Genomic DNA, 18,566 nt, shown 5'->3' with positions numbered 1-18,566 from the left:
AAATACCTCTTCTCTGTCCTGCCAATAAATCCGAGCAGCAGTGGGTTCAGAAGCTGTCTGCATCAGAAATGCCCTTGAAAACAACTCGCATGGAACTTCCCAGGTATCTCTTAGATAACTCCAGTGTCCACGGCAAGGACTCTTGTGCTGCATAAAGCAAGCGAAGGACTAGATGCAAATCCTAATGATGCCAATGGGATCAATGCACCCTGAATCCCACCATGGATGACCCATCATCCCTGTACCAGTGTGAGAGTAGAGAGTTGTGCAGCTTTCTGAGGTGCTGACAGACTTCTGTGTGGGGTTTCATGGGTTTTTCTCTTCCTTTTTAATGCGTAAGTGGCTTCTCAGAATATTCCCCTGTTGTGGAAATACCCCTAAAGCTCACAGCCTGACATGAGATTCATGCAGCACTAGATGGAAGTCACTTCAACTAGACCACGTATGTTTTCTGTCAGCGTCTTGTCTGAACCAGGGAACCCAAACGTGAACAAGGAGCTGTGAGATTATTTTTTTTTTAAAAGCAAAACCAAAGGGGAAAAAAAGCCCCAACCACAAGCGCTGTTGCTGGGGAGTGGGAGCGTGAGCCTGCCTCTGTGCAACCGAGTCGCTTGTCTGCGCATCTGCCAGCTGGGCTTTAACCACCTGTATCTCCTCCATCCGGCAACCTCAAGCGTGAGGCGTCCATGCAGCGCCGCGGGAGCCTCTCTGATCCCCGGGAGCTCGTGGGGGTGGCGGTTACTGGGGCTGTGCGATGGTGATCGGGATGGAAGAATGGAGAGGGACCCTAAACTTCCTCGCATCTGCGCGTTCCTCACGCTGTGGCTGCAGAGAAAGCATCGAGCCAAGCCCTGCAGCCTGCAGCTGCCTGCCCCCAGCCAGCTCTCCAGCCCGGTCAGTACTGCCACTAGCTCGCTTTGCTTCACTTGGTGTTGCTGGGTGCTCATCCAGGCGGGCTGATGCTTCAGATGGATATTTGGATCAGTCTGGTTTGCTTTTCTTTTTCTGCCTTCTAGAGTGGTTTGCTGAGTGGTGCCATTAGAAGAAACTTATCTCGGTGCCAAGCAAAGCCTGTTTGTGCTGCAGCTTGGTGTCACGCAGGTGCTTTTGTGCTGGAGGCTTGTTCTGGTGTGCTGTTAAACAGGCTGTAGGAGCTGGCCCCCGGAGTCCGAACTGTTGCATTGCAAGTTACTGGATGAGTCCATGGGAGGAAACCTCCCTTGTGTCAGCAAGATGCCATCTCAAAGCTTTTCTCAGAAAGCTATCAACAATGTCTCCGCCGATGCCACTGTTGGTCTAGTTGGCATGTGCGTTTGCTGATGTGGTCTGGCTGGCAGGCTGCATATGCAAATCTTGGCTGCCCTGAGATCCAGCCTGGGCTGCTGAAACCACTTGCAGTTAAACACAGTGGGTCTTGCTGTTGGCCAAGGTGAAGAATTCCCACAGCTGTGAAAATATGTCGCTCCGCAGCTCCTGAAGAGCTGTGGTATGAGGTTGGGTCCAGATGCCTTGGAGGTGGATACAGGAGTTCATTTTAAACGTTTCTCCCTGCATAGGTGTGTGATGCTACAGGGTGAAATATGCATGGTTGTACCAGTGCTGATGCTCTCTAGACCTGGTTTCTAGTGCTTTCATGAAGATGAGGGGGAGGGAAAGAGCCTACAACTTCCACTGGTCCCATCCCCGGGTCTCTCCCTGCTGTGGGGTCTCTGCCTGGAGAGCTGAAGAACACGGAAGGACTAGCAGGAGAAGAGCTCTTGGCCAACTCCCGCTCAGGCTCTTGGCCAGAAGTGGGAAGCTGTTCCTAACCAACAGCTGTCTGCTGTGGACTAAGCCTCCAAATGAAACCAGAAGTGTAAGGTAGCTGATTTAAGCTGGGAGATCATATGGAACAGAAAAACTTGATGTAACAGGGATTATAAGATCTTTCTTGTCTGTGTTCACTGAGAGCAGCAAAAGGCAGGGTAACACGGGGGGAGCTCCCGTCCCCCTGCCATCTCCCCGTGCTCGGGCTGTACGTGCTGCACCGCTGAGAGTGTGGGCTTTTCCGCTGGGTCTTGGCACCTGAATAATGCAGGATCTTGAGAGAGCAAAGCTACCAACGTGGAAACAAAGCCACTTTCCTCATCTAGAGAAAAGCCAAGCACGAGAGCGGGAAGGGAAGGGTGCTCAGTGCAGGTACGCAACCACATCCGTGGGCGCTTGGCAAGGCCACAGTCCCCGAGAAGGTGGTGCGAGGGTGGGGAGTGGGCTGGGGCGCAGAGCAGAGGCAGAGCCTGAAACCTGGTTCCGGTTGTTTTTAAAAGCTGCTTTGATTAGGTGGGTTCCAGACCAAGTATCTGAATAGTTTCAGAAAACAAAGCGTAACTTTTTTTTTTTCCCCCCAGCTCTGCAAGGGGAAAAACTAAATAGTAGTTCCAGCTTTCTGGCAGCCTCTGATGGCCACATCTGCCCTAGGGTCAGAGAGCAGCCGAGTTTAATGCCCTTTAGAAGATAATTGCTAGCCTTCAGGTCCAAATAGCAGCCAGCCAGTGTTTAACACTGGATAACGTGGGACTGAAGCGCTGAGAAGCCTGGACTTGCCCTTACAAGATGTACAGCTACAAGGGATTTCTGGCCTGAGTAAGCTTCATGTCTATAGACGTGGGAAGTTGAGCCCAGCCCACCCTGTGGGCTCTCCCCGTGGTCAGCCAGGAGAGGGGCTGGAGCAGGTCAAGCTCAGAGGAAACCTAAATACAGATACACTGGCTAGGTGTGATCAAGAGAAGTAGAGGGAAAGGCAGAGCTGGAAGACTGGTAGTATAAAAAGTCTCTTTGTATTTGGGATGCAAATAGAAAGCAGCACAAGGTGTTTCTGATGAGCTGAACTCTGGGTCCATGCACCAGAGGTATGGATAAGGTTTGCTGGGGAAAGGAGGTGTTTCAGCATCACCTCGGGGTCTGTGGCTGTTCTTGTGTGCTGGCCCAGCTTTGTTGGTGAGTTTATTCTAGATGCTGCTGATTAAATCTCTTTCTTGTCTATTTTTTTTAAATAAAAGAATGTGTTTTAAACAAAATTTGTGCCAGAGACCTTGGCTTCCCCTCAATCTTCTTGAAGGCTTGAGTCTGTTAAAGCATCATCTGTATGTGCTGAAGATGCACGAAGACTTATGTTGCAGAGTTGCTCAGATTGCTGAGCAGATGGGCTCCAACATGTCTGATTTTTGCCAGCCCTGGCCGTGTTTTGACAACAGAGACGTATTTTTGTGTTGTGGGATTTTTTAGTGGCATAAACACTCATGTTTTTGCCACCAGTGCCTTAAAAAGGAAGGCGCTTTTCAAGCACTCTCTGAAATGCAGTTCAAAGAAGTGCAACACCTGCGGTGCAGGGAGCGGAGCCTTTGGGGAGAGCGCTGGATATTTAATGAGGCTGCCTGGTGCAAGCCTGCTGATCACTTATTCCAGATGTTGAAGGCAGGAGTTCCCTGTGACAAGCACCAGCTTTTATGGTTCTCTCAGATGTGGTTCCTGTGAGTCTGTAGCTACAATCCTTGTTCCTTAATCCGATAAGGCTTCCTTTCTCTTCTTCAGGAGCATATTCTCAACCAACCACGTCCCCTCTTTTCCAGGGCGAAGGTGTTGTGAAAGAAATCAACATCACGCACCATGTGAAGGAAGGCTCCGAGAAAGCCGATCCTTCGCAGTTTGAGCTCCTGAAGGTGCTGGGACAGGGCTCTTTCGGCAAGGTGGGTTCACTTCGTCCTGTGTGTCACACCAGGTAAATTGATGACAAAAGGGACTGTCCCCAGTGAAACCACATTCCTGACTCCCACCAGATCATGAGAATCTGACTGATGAGCCCACTTAGCAAATGGTTGCGTCTAACTTGAACGGCAGCTGTAGCGATGCTCTCTCAGTAAGGGCCAGCCTGCATGTACAAAGCTCCCCTGTAATTCTTTTTTCAGAGGATCAGGAGAAAGGAGTCGTATCGCGCCTGTGCGTGCAGGTGTTGCGCAGGGCAGAGGGGCCGCCGGCAGCTCTCTAGCTGGCTGCCGAGCTGTCAGTGGGATTGAGGACTTGGAGGACTCGGGCATGTTCCTCTCTTCTCAGAAGTAATGCTGTGTGCATCTGGTTTTGGCCACTGTTTATGGTCCAGTTTCCCTTCTGTGAAGGGGGAAGGAAGTAGCCTGTAACTCTTATCTATTTCAATGTGTAAATAATCCAGGTCTCTTACACACCATCTGCTCATACATTAAATCAACTTCACGTCAATCGGTTACCGGCGCTAACAGTGGGGGCCTGAACAGGACTGGGTGCTGTTGCCTGGCCGAACACAGCAGTGGCTTTATGGAAAAGAAAGGTGGTGTCTTTTTGAAGGTGCCTAAAACCAGGTAGAACGGGACATCAGGGAAGGAAGTGAAAATCCAAAGAGGATGCAGGACCTGAATAATAAGGAGTTGAACCACCAAGTCACCAAGGGGCTTTGTGGTACATTGAAGCATCAGTGCTCCGAGTCGCAGCTCCCAGGCATCAGCCACAGCCCCAGGGGAACTGCAGGAGTGAGCAAGAGGTGTGCAAGACTGGAGAGGAGGAAAGTGCAGTATAAAAGCACGAGTGCTGTAATGGCTGGAAATAGGGGGTGAGAGGAGTCTACGCACAGAACTTTCCTGAAAACCTCATGGGGTTTCACATGGAGAGCTTGAGGTACATCTTAGCAGTCCTGTGGCCAGCTGCTTCGTAGGGTTACCACAAGTTTGCCACTCAGGGAGGCATCCAACTGCTACTGCTAACATGTAGTGCTTGGCTAACGTGGTGCCCTTCTGCCTCAGGTTTTCCTGGTGAGAAAAATAACACCGCCAGACAGTAACCACCTCTATGCCATGAAAGTGCTCAAGAAGGCAACATTGAAAGGTAGGAGACTTACAGCGATGCTTTTATCCTCCATGATCTAAAGAGCACTGGGGAAATGTCACAGCAGTCGCTGCTGGCCCCAGGGTGATCTGAGCGAAAGAGAGGTATCCTTATCTCAGCCAAACAGCCTCCTTTTCTTTCCAGCTATAAAACACCTTTGTTGCAGTGATGGAGGTGGGAAAAGATCTGGCTCAAGCTGCCTGGTACTAAAGGACTTAAGGCTGGGGACAAGACTGACACCAGGGTACCGTGTGCCTTTTTCTGTGTCTGAGCTGTTCCTCTCTCTTCTACAGTGCGTGATCGATTAAGGACAAAAATAGAAAGGGACATCCTGGCTGATGTAAACCATCCCTTTGTGGTGAAACTCCACTATGGTGAGTGTGGAGCCAGTTGGGACAGTGGGAGAGGGGCTGCAGGCTCGAACAGACGCTGACTGCTTTTAAGCACAATAAAGAAAGATGCTACTACAGGCACACCTGCCATGAGCAGGTAGATGAGCATGAGGCGTGCGGCAGCAGGCTGCTCGGAGGATGCCGAGAGCCTCTTGTAGTCCCTAACAGGCTTCTGGAGATACCTGCAATGGAGGAGAGGCCTGGATCAGTCTCTGTCCCTCTGGAGCCTTCACAATCCCCGTAACCCAAACCCTTTCCTGGAAGGGTCTTTGGTCCCATGCCCACTCTAGCTATTGAATGGGGAACAGAGCATAGACTGGGAGAAGAGGTTTAACCATCACGTCCTTGGAATTAAAACACTAAATCAGGAGAAACTGAGAAAGCAGGGTTAACTTGTCAAGCCAGAGTTTGGCAGGATTAATGCCCTGACTCTGAGAAAAGCGAGGACAGCTTCTTTGCCTGTAAAGTGACCAGTGCGTCTCTCAGGGGAAAATAGCCCTTTCAGTGGGGCATCACTGGCTGAAAGGGAACCAACACCCCATATAAAAGGAGGATTTTGTGCAGCGCCAGAGCGCTGCTGGTGAGCTCCCATTTCAACTTCACGGACAGGCTATCTCATTTACCCCAAATAATTAGCCCTACCTGTGTTTAACCTAGTAACCACGCAGGGCATCTGCACAACTGGAGCCATTGGGATTTAAGTGATTAATGTAACACCATGGAGCCCTCCCTCAGCGGAGGGGTCTGATTCCTGCTCCGGCTTGTGTTTCAGCATTCCAGACGGAGGGGAAGCTGTATCTCATCTTGGATTTCCTCAGAGGAGGTGACCTTTTCACTCGGCTTTCCAAAGAGGTGGGTATGCTCTGGCATCTTGGTGGGCTGCTGAGGCTCTCAGTTCGTCTGGGCTTAATTGCCTGGAGAAGCGATTGACCCTTGCAAAGTCTCTGAGAGGGGTGGACACAACCTCCAACATGCTGCTAGCCCAGAGCTGGCAACAGGAGAGGATGGCTCAGGAACCCTGTCCTCTGGCAGAAAAGCAGCAGCGCAGGAGACAGGTCTCACGTCCGCAGCAGCTTCTGCTGAGCATCACGTTAAGGACGAACACAGGCGAGAACCACGTTCTGCCGCAGTGTTGGCTGGTTGTGTTGCCACAGTGGGAGAGGGCCAGGGCAGGGAATGGGAGGGGTAATGAGAAGTTGTGCCAGGTGAAGACAACTGGGAGCATAACCTGGTTAACATAAATGAAGAGTTTTTTGAAAACGTGTCTGCTGCTTAGCAACCTTGTTTGTTTTTTTGGCGTTGCTGCTTAAGTGATACTTTATGATGGTGGGCGAAGCCTGGGAAAATCAGGTATGAAAGGGCAGAAGGGAAGAACATGGATGTGAAGGGTCTTGCGTGGGTGCAGCAGAGGTGGTCCCGCTGCCGGCATTGTAACCCCGGCGCCTGTCCGCTGCTTCTCCCTTCCTGCAGGTCATGTTCACTGAGGAGGACGTGAAGTTCTACCTAGCAGAGCTGGCTCTGGGGCTTGACCATTTGCACAGCCTGGGAATCATATACAGGGATCTCAAACCAGAGAAGTACGTGCGGCACAGCTGAGGCAGGGAACCGAGTCCTTCAGTTCAGTCCCAAGCCTGTTGTCAGCAAGGCGCAGCTTTCTTCCACAAAGGCAAAGCTGAAGGATGCCTGTAGGCCAGCCGGCTGGGAGGCGGCAGTGCCAGTCGACAAGGCTCTTGCTCCTCAGATCAGCAGCTACGGCCAGGAGGGCTGTGGAGGCAGCATGTGTGCACCACATGTCTGAGCAGTAATCCTTGGCAGTCTCCAGGCTCCAGCTTTAAGCAATTGAGAGCCTTTGGAGGAAAAAGGCACTGAGCTGGGCCTCTGCAGAGACACATACCAGCTGCATGACTTGGTTATTCTCACCTGGGGTATGTTGGGGATCAAAGGTGCTGTAACCTGTGTGGGTGAAGTTGAGGGCCTGGAGAGAAGGGAGCTGCGCTTTTGTCCTGCTCATGTCTTGGTGATGGAGCTTAAAGCACGGGGAGAAGGGACAGATGACCTTCCCCTCTGGATTCTGGGAGCATCTCAGACCAGCCTCTGCTGTGTGTGCTTGTTCTCACCAGCCCTTACTGCAGACAGTAACAGCTTGGTTTTTTCATTCATCCCGTAGCATCCTCTTGGATGAAGAAGGGCACATCAAGCTCACAGGTAAGGAACCCCACAAAAGCCTTGTGCTCCAGCAAAGTTGGTTCTTGAAATACAGAGCTTCTCTTGGGCCTCTCTGCTCTGTGTGATCGCTCAGAGCACGTGGGTGCATGCTGACAGTTTTTCTCTTATGTAGATTTTGGTTTGAGTAAGGAGGCGATAGACCATGAGAAGAAAGCCTATTCCTTCTGCGGGACAGTGGAATATATGGCACCAGAAGTTGTGAATCGCCAGGGCCACTCCCACAGTGCTGACTGGTGGTCGTACGGGGTGTTAATGGTATGTACCCAGCTAGCGTGTTTGCAGACCTGGCTTAGCAGCTGCTCCGGCGGTAGCTCTGAAACACCCTCACGTCAACCTGCACGTCCAGCAGATGTGCTGACCTGGGGATGTTCTCCAAGCTCCCCGAAAGGGCTCTGCAACAGGTTGTCCAGGCATCCAGCCGGGGACGCGTGTTTGTCAGGGGAGGCTGAGCTCCTGAGGCGGCTGTTCCAGTGAGCACTGGGGTGTGCAGCGTGGGGGTGTGCAGCGTGGGGGGTGTCCGTCGGCCCCAGCGCTGGCATGTTGGCGTCTGTGCAGATCTGGTGCCACCGTCTGGCGGTTGCTGAATGCGAGGGCTCCCGCAGGAGCAGGCGCTGGTTTCAACACGTTCCCACTGCAGACCTTGCGAGCCAAGCTCCTTCTGAGAAAATATGATGTCTGCGATCCTTTTTAGAGCTAGGCTTTTGATCGCTCGCAAGCTTTTCGCTAGCTTTGGCGAGCTCCCAGATGAAGGTGCAGTGGGATCTGTGTAACCCCCCTGACTCGCACAGACGTGTGACCTCCCCTTCTTCTCCTTCGCTCCCAGTTTGAAATGCTCACCGGCTCGCTGCCCTTCCAGGGAAAGGATCGTAAGGAGACGATGACCCTCATCCTCAAGTAAGAGGAATTTCTCTTTCATGGATGTACAGGAGGCGGGCTTCTGCTCTTTCTCTGAGTGCGTTGTAATTTGGGGGGTTCTCGCAACTTGATGGCATTATTTGGCAAGTGGGTTTGTATCAGCAGTTAGTTTGAAGGGCGCAGTATAAATGCCAAACAGATGATTGTACTTTCAGGGGTGGAGGTGCTGCAGCCAGCTTGTGGGTTGACTTCTTTAAACCTGCAACTGATTGCATAACTTCCTCTCCAGAGCAAAGCTGGGCATGCCGCAGTTCCTGAGCTCTGAGGCACAGAGCCTCCTGCGAGCCCTTTTCAAAAGGAATCCCGCCAACCGATTAGGTAAGACATTTTTTTGGTTTCTGAGTACACCTGATGCGGTATCGGGGCCGCTCGCACCCTCATGGGTCAGCGGCGTGTTCGTACTTGCGCTCGGTTGATGGGCTGGGTTCGTTACAGCCGGTTTTCCCGTAATGCCTGGCTGTGTTGCGTACGTGGTAGCCGTCGCTTTGTCAGTGGTCCTGATATAATGCAACGCACTCCACGGGTGCATCTTTCAGGTTCTGGACCGGATGGGGCGGAAGAGATCAAGCGCCATCCTTTCTACTCGACCATTGACTGGAATGTGAGTGTCAGAAATATCAGAGCAAACTTTGACACCACTCAGCACCAGTAACGCCGTTCTGCTGACTGCAGTAACAGCACGGTCGCGATGCTTGCAGACTGACCAGCTCTGGCCAGCTACCAGTGGTCAACTGGCAACTGTGATCGGCGCTACCAGTCCCTATTCCATCTGTTCGATAATCCTTCCCAAAACTAAGTTCTGTTTGTCATGGGAATAACCGTTTCATGCGTGAGTTGCCTATGATCTCACCTTGGTACGGTGCAGGTTTTAACTGGGGTTTGGCACAACACGGATTGTCTTGCACAAAGTGGGAAGGACTCGGGGAGACATTTCTGGCAAGGAAATACCTTGTTTTGTACAGAGAAGCGGGGCGATAACTGATCCGGCATTTCCCAGTTGCTTCTGGCAGCTCCCTACTTCACCACACTTTTCTTCCCTGTTTTCCCTTACTTTTTAAAGAATTTTGAAGATCAGTCTTTCGATGCTTTTGAGGCACCCAGCAAGCTGCTAGACTGAACCTCCAGCAACGCTAGTAAAGCTTAGTTCAAATTTTTGCTTCAAGAAACAATTTTAAACAGCTACTTGCGGGAGTGCTGGGATACGAATGTCATCCTAAGGCATCTCCTCTGGCTGTCCCTGGGGAGATATGTGTCAGCAAAGCCCTGATGGGAGTTAGGAGGAGGTGGAAGAGCCTGGCGAGGTAGATACTTCATGGGTTCTGCTTTTGGAGTGGGGCCAAGTTTCATACAGAACACCTTTTTTCCTTGATTTAATATATGGTATAATTTGTAGTATTTCTCCACAAACTGACTCAAAAGCACCCCACCGGCCAAGAAGTGTTCCCTCAGATGCTGAGCTGCAGTCAAATGCTAAGCCACAGAGCTGTTCCTAGTTTCACAAAAAACCTCTTCTTGGCCTCTCGTTCCTAGCAAGCCTTTACACCCTTCTGAGCGTGTACGAGAGCGTTGATCTGTCGGAGCAGTTTCGAGCTGTCTTTGTTTTGCAGAAGCTGTACCGCAGGGAAATCAAACCGCCCTTCAAGCCTGCAGTAGGCCAGCCAGACGACACCTTCTATTTTGACACAGAATTTACGTCACGCACACCAAAAGGTTTGCATGGATTCACTCAAAGCTGAAGTTTCCTGTGCGAAATGATACTATACGGCTTAATACTGGTTTGCTGGTGCCGGCAGGGCGAGGTTTGCCTCCTGCTAGTGCTGCCAGCTCCAGATGGTTGCAGCACTGAGGAGGTGGCCCAGCCATAGATATGTGGGGTGTTACGGGGCAAGCTCGGTGCTGCGTGGTGTGGCTCTCACCTTGAATAACTTAGAGGAGCCACAGCTCCTGGGGAGCAAGGGGAAGGCTTCTGCTTCCGCGGGGCTAGCCCCCTTCAAGATGTCTCTCACCTCCTGTTGCAGATTCCCCAGGCATCCCCCCCAGCGCGGGGGCCCATCAGCTCTTCCGAGGCTTCAGTTTTGTGGCGACCGGATTGATGGAGGACGGCAAGGTGAAACCTGCCCAGTCACCCCTACATTCGGTCGTACAGGTAAAAAGTGGGGTCAGAGGAACAACTGTCGGGAGCTGCAGTGATACTGCAGAGTGGGTCTGCGGGACCTCTCTACCATCTAGAGCAGAGCTAACGGGAAGCCTGAGGCAGTGCCGTTCTCTTCTGAATTCTTGCATCCTGTTGTTCTTTCATTTCTATTGACTGTCATGTGCAAAGGTCATCAGGGCAATGTGAGTCTCTCTGCTTTCTTCTCCCCAGGTGGACCTGTGCTAGTGGGAGGTCTGGGTAAATGCCCGTGGGCTGAAAGGTGCCACCAAAATGCACCATGCCTTTAGTGCTAGATGCAGATAGCGTTAGCCCACTGACCTATATCTGCCTTGTTCTCTTCTCTTCCCTCTCTCCAGCTGGGAGGAGAAGCTGTGGGATGTAGCAGACAGCAGTCTGTCAGCTCGCTCCGTGTTGCAGTTAACTCATCACATTGCACAAACCCTTCCCTGAACCCTCCCAGCTCATCGACTCTGCTCTCCTCTTGCAGCAGCTGCACGGCAAGAACATCCAGTTCAACGACGGCTACGTGGTGAAGGAGGCAATCGGCGTCGGCTCCTACTCAGTGTGTAAACGCTGCATTCATAAAGCAACCAACATGGAATACGCTGTCAAGGTCTGAGACTTACCATCTGAACTGAACTGCCCCGCCCCGTTAGATTTCCGTTTGTCCCCATGACCAAAATAACATCCAGGAATGCAATTGCTTTCCCTGCTTGCGTAGGGTCTAACGGACAATTTCTGTGCTGCTGTGCATGTAACTGCACACGCTTTCTCACCCAGGAGTAGCGAGGAAGAGGCGTTCCCCCCTGTCAGCGGGAGGAAAGTGTCTCACCTTTCTTTGCAAAGTTTGCTGTGGCTATGTCAGCTCTTAACACATAAGCCAGACATAAAACTTTGGGGTCTGGGGACACAGAACTGATGAAGCGACTTTTTTTTATAGAGCTTATTGCTAAAGAGGCCAGGGACAGGGAACGGCTATGGTGCAGGATCTCTGCAGGGCTCCAAACACTCAGCATTGCTTCTCCGTACTCCTGCAGGTTATTGACAAGAGCAAGAGAGACCCTTCTGAGGAAATAGAAATCCTGCTGCGATATGGGCAGCATCCAAACATCATCACCTTGAAAGATGTGAGTGTAACTTGAACGACTTCTCCTGTATTTTGGTTCAGGAAGTGCAGGCTGGTCTATGGGGGGCACAACGCAGCTCCAGCACGGGCAACCCCATGGCCCTGCTCGATGTATCGCTCCGGGGTGGGGAAGCATCCCCAGACCCACCACGGCGTTGCTGGTTTCTGTCTGCTTCTTGGTGGTAGAAGTACAAAGGGGAAGCTCTGGAAGCACTTTTTGGTTAACCCTTCCGTATTTGCTTTGGTAGGTGTACGACGATGGGAAGTACGTGTATCTGGTGACTGAGCTGATGAGGGGAGGGGAGCTGCTGGATAAAATCCTCAGACAGAAATTTTTCTCGGAGAGGGAAGCCAGTTCGGTCCTGCACACAATCTGTAAAACGGTGGAATATCTGCATTCCCAAGGGGTGAGTATAGTTACATCTGTTTTCCTGGGAAGCTGTCTGGCATTGCACTACGCTCCCTCTCCTCCAGGGAGTAACCGTGCTTGTCAGGACTATTATTTCTTGCTGGTGTTGCTGTCTTGGCAAGCCAGATGTGGGGCCAGAGCAGGGGTTGAGTGTCCTGACGCAGCTTCAGACCTTTGTTTTCCAGGGGTATGAGAATTGCACTTTCTTTGCTCCACAGGTGGTTCACAGGGACTTGAAACCCAGCAATATTCTCTACGTGGATGAGTCAGGGAACCCCGAAAGCATTCGCATTTGTGACTTTGGCTTTGCCAAGCAGCTGAGGGCTGAGAATGGCCTCCTCATGACCCCCTGTTATACGGCAAACTTTGTGGCACCCGAGGTAAGCATCTTATTGACCTGAGATCCTTGGGTAGCTCTCACGTCCCTCCCCTAGCCTGTGCTCTCGCTCGGCACGGGTAGGCCTGCCCCATTCCTAACTCCAGCCTGCTCTGGCATACTCTGTCCTGGAAGAGGTAATTACAGAAATACCACTTGTAGTAATGAATAAATAGGGGATCTCAAGGGCAGCCCTCCAGCTTGCACTGTCCTTATGAGGGGTCTGCTTAGGGTACTGAGACTTCAAAATCCCAGTGATTTTCTCAGTTGCTTCCCTTCCTGATTAACTGACCTATTAAAAGAGGTGGGATGATTTTCCACTCAGTTATCTTGGTGCAGAAGAAAGAACATCGGGGGATGTCCCAGAGGACTCGGGATGTCCCAGAGGACTGGAGGAAGGCAAATGTTACCCTGATCTACAAGAAAGGCTTGAGGGAGGATCTGGGTAACTACAGGCCCATCAGCCTTACTTCGGTCCCTGGGAAAATCATGTAACAAATCCTCCTGGGGCCCATCACAAGTCAAATGAAGCACGTGATTGGGAAAAGCCAACATGGCTTCACTAAGGGCAGATCGTGCTTGACTAACCTGGTGGCCTTCTATGACAAAGTGACTTGCCTGGTTGACATGGGGCGGGCAGTGGACATTGTCTACCTGGACTTCTCCAAGGCCCTTGATACAGACCCCCACAGTCTCCTCCTGGAGAAATTGATGTGTTACAGCCTAGACAAGTGGTCTGTGCAGTGGGTGGGGAACTGGCTGGCAGTCAGCACCCAAAGGGTGGTGGTAAATAGCTCCCTTTCCAAGTGGCAACCTGTCACTAGTGGGGTCCCCCAGGGATCGATATTGGGCCCAATGTTATTCAACATCTTTATAAGTGATCTGGGTACCGGCATCAAGTGTAGCCTGGTGAAGTTTGCGGATGACACCAAGTTGAGTGGGGAAGCAGACACTCCAGAAGGGAGAGCTGCTCTGCAGGGAGATCTGGATGGGCTGGAGCAGTGGGCCAGCAAGAACCTTATGAGTTCATCAAGGAGAAGTGTAAGGTCATGCACCTGGGAAAACATAATCTGGAGCGCAGCACAGACTGGGACCCACCTGGCTGGAGAGCAGCTCTGTGGGAAGGGCCCTGGGGGTCCTGGGGGACAGGAACCTCAACATGAGCGAACAGTGGCTGCTGCAGCCAAGAAGGCCAACAGGGTGCTGGGCTGCATCAAAAAGGGCATCGCCAGCAGAGAGAAAGAAGTCATCATCCCGCTCTACTCAGCGCTGGTCAGGCCACCCCTGGAGCGCTGTGTGCAGTTCTGGTCCCCGCTGTACAAAAAGGATGTGGCCAGGCTGGGAGGGGCCCAGAGAAGGGCCACCAAGATGATCAGAGGACTGGGCAGCTGCCATATGAGGATAGGCTGGGAGAGCTGGGTTTGTTCAGCCTTGAGAAAAGGAGGCTTAGAGGGGATCTCATCCCCGTGTACCAGTACTTAAGGGGCAGCTACAAAGAAGATGGAGACTCCCTTTTTACACGGAGTCACATGGAGAGGACAAGGGGGGATGGACACAAGTTGCTCTTGGGGAGATTCCGACTGGACACGAGAGGGAAATTTCTCACAGTGAGGACAGTCACCATTGGAACGATCTCCCCAGGGAAGGGGTTGCCTTGGCCATGTTGGACACCTTCAAGAGTCATCTGGACAGGGTGCTGGGCCATCTTGTTTAGACTCTGCTCTTCCTAGAAAGGTTGGACTAGATGATCCCTGAGGTCCCTTCCAGCCTGGGATTCTGTGAAAAGCAGGCACGCAATGGAGCATGTGTGCAGGGTCACCGCACTGGAATGTGGCTTCTTTCTCACTTGTCATTTTGATGTGCCTGGGAAGTTCCTCTGTTCCGTGAAACCAAAATCGGATTTGAATCCTGATCTTTAGGCCAAGGCTTTGCTGTTCAGTAGGGCTCATGGGGCTTTGCATACAGACTGCACACAGGGGTCAAGCCACTCCTCACAAGCTGAAGTGAGCTCAACAAGAACCAAACACACTTTTTTCTTTTGTTTGTTCTGCTCAGGTACTAAAACGCCAAGGCTATGACGAGGGCTGCGACATCTGGAGCCTGGGAGTTCTCCTGTATACGATGCTCGCAGGGTAAGCGCCTCTGCCTCTCTGGAAGGCAGCAGCTGGGGCTGTGACCACCTTGTTCTCAGACATGCTTCTCCTCGTCGGTCGCTGCTACCTGGAGGCGTTCCCTGGCTGAGTGACAGGACAGTAAATGAAATGCTCTCTCTTCTCTCCCCAGCTGCACTCCATTTGCAAACGGTCCCAGTGACACTCCAGAAGAGATCCTGACCCGGATAGGCGGGGGGAAGTTCTCCGTCAGTGGAGGCAATTGGGACACTATTTCTGACATGGCCAAGGTACGGTTTGATATTCATCTGCGTTTCATTAAAGGGTTGAGGTCAAGCAAGGCCAGTTGCTGTGAGGCAAGACTAAAGCTGGTTGGGGAGGGAGGGCAGAAAAGAGAGGAGAAACCTGCAGTGTAGCTTCTACCCCATGCACGTCTCCCCATAGCAGCTCAGCAGCGTGCCTCTCCCCACTTCGTTCTACCTCTGGCTGTGAATATTTGCGTGCAACACCAACCTCATGCTTGACCCATGCGGGGTTTGCTGCTGTGTTATACCTCCCAGGCCTACCAAAAACATATTTTATACAAAAGGAGATTGATGTCTAGGGACTTCAACTTGGCCTCTGAATTTAAATCCTAATTTGGGGGTGAGCAAGTGGTATTTTTGCATTTAAAGTATGAAATCTTCTAAAGTCTAACTCCCCAAATGATGCCCTTAGGATCTGGTGTCAAAGATGCTTCACGTAGATCCTCACCAGCGCCTAACAGCCAAGCAGGTCCTGCAGCATCCGTGGATAACCCAGAAGGACAGCTTACCCCAGAGCCAGCTGAATCACCAGGACGTTCAGCTCGTAAAGGTACAAAGTCTGGGCTGGGCATTCAGCTGGTTCCGCGTGGACCGTGGGCTCTCTGGAAGGCAGCGGTCCGGGCGGGGGAGATGGTGGTGCGGGCAAGGTTGGAGAGGTGTGGGCCAGGGCAGGCAACACAAGGCAAGCTGGTTTTTGGCAGGAAAGCCTGCATGTCAGTACGGGGGGAGATTCAAATTAAAAAGAAAATGCTTCCTGCTTTGTTTGTTTGTGGGTCCCTCATCTCGTAAAGCCATGAGCCTGAAATACCTCTCCTACATCTAAATGACTTCTCGTGCCTTCTCTCCAAGGGGGCGATGGCTGCCACCTACTCTGCACTGAACAGCTCCAAGCCAAGCCCCCAGCTGAAGCCCATCGAATCCTCCATTCTGGCACAGAGGCGGGTGAAGAAACTTCCTTCCACCACGCTGTGAGGCTGGGGCGGTCTGCAGCCGCACGGTGCGGTGCAGTCACACCAGACTTTGCACACCTACTGAAGGCGGGGAGAGCAGGAGATCGGGCCGTCAGTGCCTGCACAGGAGCTCCCCTGAGGACTTCTCAGAAGGCCAAAAGTCTTTCTGTTTCTGAAAGACTGGCTCCTCCTTGTATGGACACATCTTTGCTGAGAGAACTTCAGTGTAAAGCTTTTTTGAAGTGTAAATTGTCAATTTTTAAAGACATCCATCTGTGTATATGAGAACTAGAATGTATAACTGATGTCAAGTGGCACTAAAAAGCAGCTCTGGTTCACCTTTTCCTCTGTAGGGCCAGATATTTGTTGTTAGCTACATCATTTCTTAGAATCGATCCTCTCCAACGCCGTTGCAGCTGGAAGACTCTGTAATGTCCGGGGTTTAGGCTTTGAGATTCTCCCTCCCTTGAACCTGTTGGGTGTCCTTTCCAAAGTCAACCCTGCAGACTCTTAGCCAGCAGCACTTCTGTTTGTAAAGGACTTCCCTCCCCTTCACTTTTTGTGCGCGGATGTTCAGAATGTAAGGTCGATTTTTTCAGACTCCTTTTATTCCTCTCCCCTGCCCTCCCCCAGCCCAGACAGCAGTTCTCTAAACCAAACAAACCATGGGATCTCCAAACCCCCCCTTAGACGCTCGGCTGTCCAGAACACCTGCTAGGTTTGGCTCATTCCTTCCCTCTGCCCTCCCAACTTCACGCTCTCCCCATCACTCCCTGGGGACTTTGTCACCCGCGCAGGTGGAGATGACAAAGGAACCTTCTCCTCGGCAAAGCCGAGGCTTTGGGCTGGCTCTGGCTGCTGCTTTTACCATTTTTGGTTTTCCTTTCAGCAGGAACCTACGAAGCAAACCATCCTTTTTTTTTTTTTTTTTTAATTTAACTTTGTTCTACAGCTGGTAACTCAGGGTTTCTTTCCAAATTGTACAATAAATGTGTCATTCAGTTAATTTTTTTTTTTACTGACTGACTTTTAGCTGCAGAATAGGTGACCCCAGTCACTTCCCCACGTCACACGGGGATAATGATTCTTGCCTGCCTTTCGGGAGATCTGCAAAGCTTTTTCGTCTGGCCCAGTGATGGGAAAACCAGCAGTGCTGTAGCAGGGCTGCATTTTGCCACCTTCTCTCAGGTGCGGTACCTCACTTGGCAGTGGGAAGTGATTAGAGCTAGTTATGGAACAAGGCAGTAATCGACAGGAAAGAGGGAAGGATGCAGGCTGCAGCGGGGAACTTCTTATTCTCAGGACATTTTAGTGCTAATAGAAACAAACACTTGGAGGCAAACTGTGCTAGAAATAAATTCCCGACCCATCCTGGCTTGCAGGGAATTGCTGGAGCTCCCTGGTTTGGTGGTGGCTGTTTCTTGGGAGGAGCAGGAGAGCTGCAGGGACTGCAAACGCGCGCTCAAGGATGCGACCGAAGCCAGCAAAGGTTCTCATGTGAAGTTCTGCTAATTTTGGCTGATCGTATCATGAGAGGGAAAGCTTTCTTATTTGCTTTTCCCTTTTGCTTAGTCCCAGTTGACTCTAAAATGGAGAATTCCGTAAAATTTTTCTCTGAGAGGTAACAGCTCCCTCCTCCTCAACCCTCATCCAGGCAGGTCCTGTTTGACTCGCTGGAGCACCAGTGGGAAGCTGAAATACTCACAATGTTTTTCTATATTTATTCCAAGTACTGCCCTAGCGTCCGGTGCTGCTGAGAGGAGGCGGCCAGGGCCAGTGCACACTGGATCTTCTCACTGGTTTTGCCACCGCCCCCCAGCAGAACTGGGTGAAGTGATTTGCTGATAGCTGGGGAAGGGGACACGCCACCACACGAAACGCCTTCCTTAAAAATACTTTCTCCTCTGGCACAGGGTTTGCATCGGTGCCGATGAACCTGCCTTACGTTTCCTACACCTGTGCAGTAACTCTCGTGCCAGTGAAAAGGCGTGCGGACTTTAGGTGACTGAAACAAATAACAAACAGCTTTTTTCTGGCGCTGGGGTCAGTCCCTTTGGGCGCTGTTGGGATTGAAGCGGGCGCTTTGACAGTTTTTTGGAGTCTTTCCTATGTTGGAAAGCGTGGGGTCTGAAATGGCGGATGGGATGGGATGTGTTGGCGGCGATCACCGCTCGCTGTGAGCCTCCAGACCACCAGGATGGGTCTTAAACCAAACGTCCTCCCTGCTGGGACGGTAGCTGGCTTGTTTGTATGAAATTGTAAATGTTTTCAAATATCAGTCAGGAAAAACATTACAACCTTTGCTTAATCCTCCCTGTAACGGTGCTGGTGTGAGGCCAACTAGTGACACCTCGAAGATGCGTAGGGCAACCGGGTGCAGAGCTCTGTGGGCTCAGGGAGAGCGGCCCGCGGCTGCTGCAGACTCTGCCTGGCCGTGAGACGATGCCCGGGGCGTCAGATCCCTCTGCCTCGCGGGGGTCTTCAGCCAGAGGAACTTTGTGTTTGGTGCAGCTGTAGCTTCTTGGACCTACATCACTTGGGGGCACAGAGTGAACAAGAAGGGCTACACCTTCCTTTCTGGGGTGCTTTTAACCAAGGTGTTTTGAGTGATCCTTCCATAAGTAAAAGTAAGTCTTGATTTTTAGTTTCAAATCAACCAAGTGCTGTTACATTTTTAATTCCAGTGCTCAATAAAAATGGACTTGTTGATC

General features: G+C 51.5%; 1 protein-coding gene across 7 annotated transcripts in view; it reads left to right on the top strand.

Moving 5' to 3' along the window:
• The window catches only part of RPS6KA1 (ribosomal protein S6 kinase A1), a 45,281-nt gene extending 26,715 nt beyond the window's left edge, over positions 1-18,566 (top strand). For all 7 annotated transcript variants that reach the window (XM_075114853.1, XM_075114856.1, XM_075114858.1 and 4 more), the window contains 20 exons: positions 3,609-3,725; positions 4,809-4,890; positions 5,184-5,264; positions 6,055-6,134; positions 6,753-6,859; positions 7,450-7,487; positions 7,621-7,763; positions 8,332-8,402; positions 8,653-8,741; positions 8,960-9,024; positions 10,031-10,133; positions 10,442-10,569; positions 11,066-11,191; positions 11,616-11,705; positions 11,953-12,111; positions 12,332-12,493; positions 14,545-14,621; positions 14,773-14,890; positions 15,318-15,455; positions 15,755-18,566. In XM_075114853.1, coding sequence (XP_074970954.1) covers positions 3,609-3,725; positions 4,809-4,890; positions 5,184-5,264; positions 6,055-6,134; positions 6,753-6,859; positions 7,450-7,487; positions 7,621-7,763; positions 8,332-8,402; positions 8,653-8,741; positions 8,960-9,024; positions 10,031-10,133; positions 10,442-10,569; positions 11,066-11,191; positions 11,616-11,705; positions 11,953-12,111; positions 12,332-12,493; positions 14,545-14,621; positions 14,773-14,890; positions 15,318-15,455; positions 15,755-15,877 — 2,097 coding nt within the window. In that variant the 3' untranslated portion in view covers positions 15,878-18,566. The remainder of the gene's footprint in view (positions 1-3,608; positions 3,726-4,808; positions 4,891-5,183; positions 5,265-6,054; positions 6,135-6,752; positions 6,860-7,449; positions 7,488-7,620; positions 7,764-8,331; positions 8,403-8,652; positions 8,742-8,959; positions 9,025-10,030; positions 10,134-10,441; positions 10,570-11,065; positions 11,192-11,615; positions 11,706-11,952; positions 12,112-12,331; positions 12,494-14,544; positions 14,622-14,772; positions 14,891-15,317; positions 15,456-15,754) is intronic.

The sequence above is a fragment of the Phalacrocorax aristotelis genome, chromosome 20, assembly GCF_949628215.1.
Source record: "Phalacrocorax aristotelis chromosome 20, bGulAri2.1, whole genome shotgun sequence".
Lineage (NCBI taxonomy): Eukaryota > Metazoa > Chordata > Aves > Suliformes > Phalacrocoracidae > Phalacrocorax > Phalacrocorax aristotelis.
The sequence above is the reverse complement of the archived record's forward strand: the minus strand, read 5'-3'. Positions and strand labels throughout refer to the sequence as shown.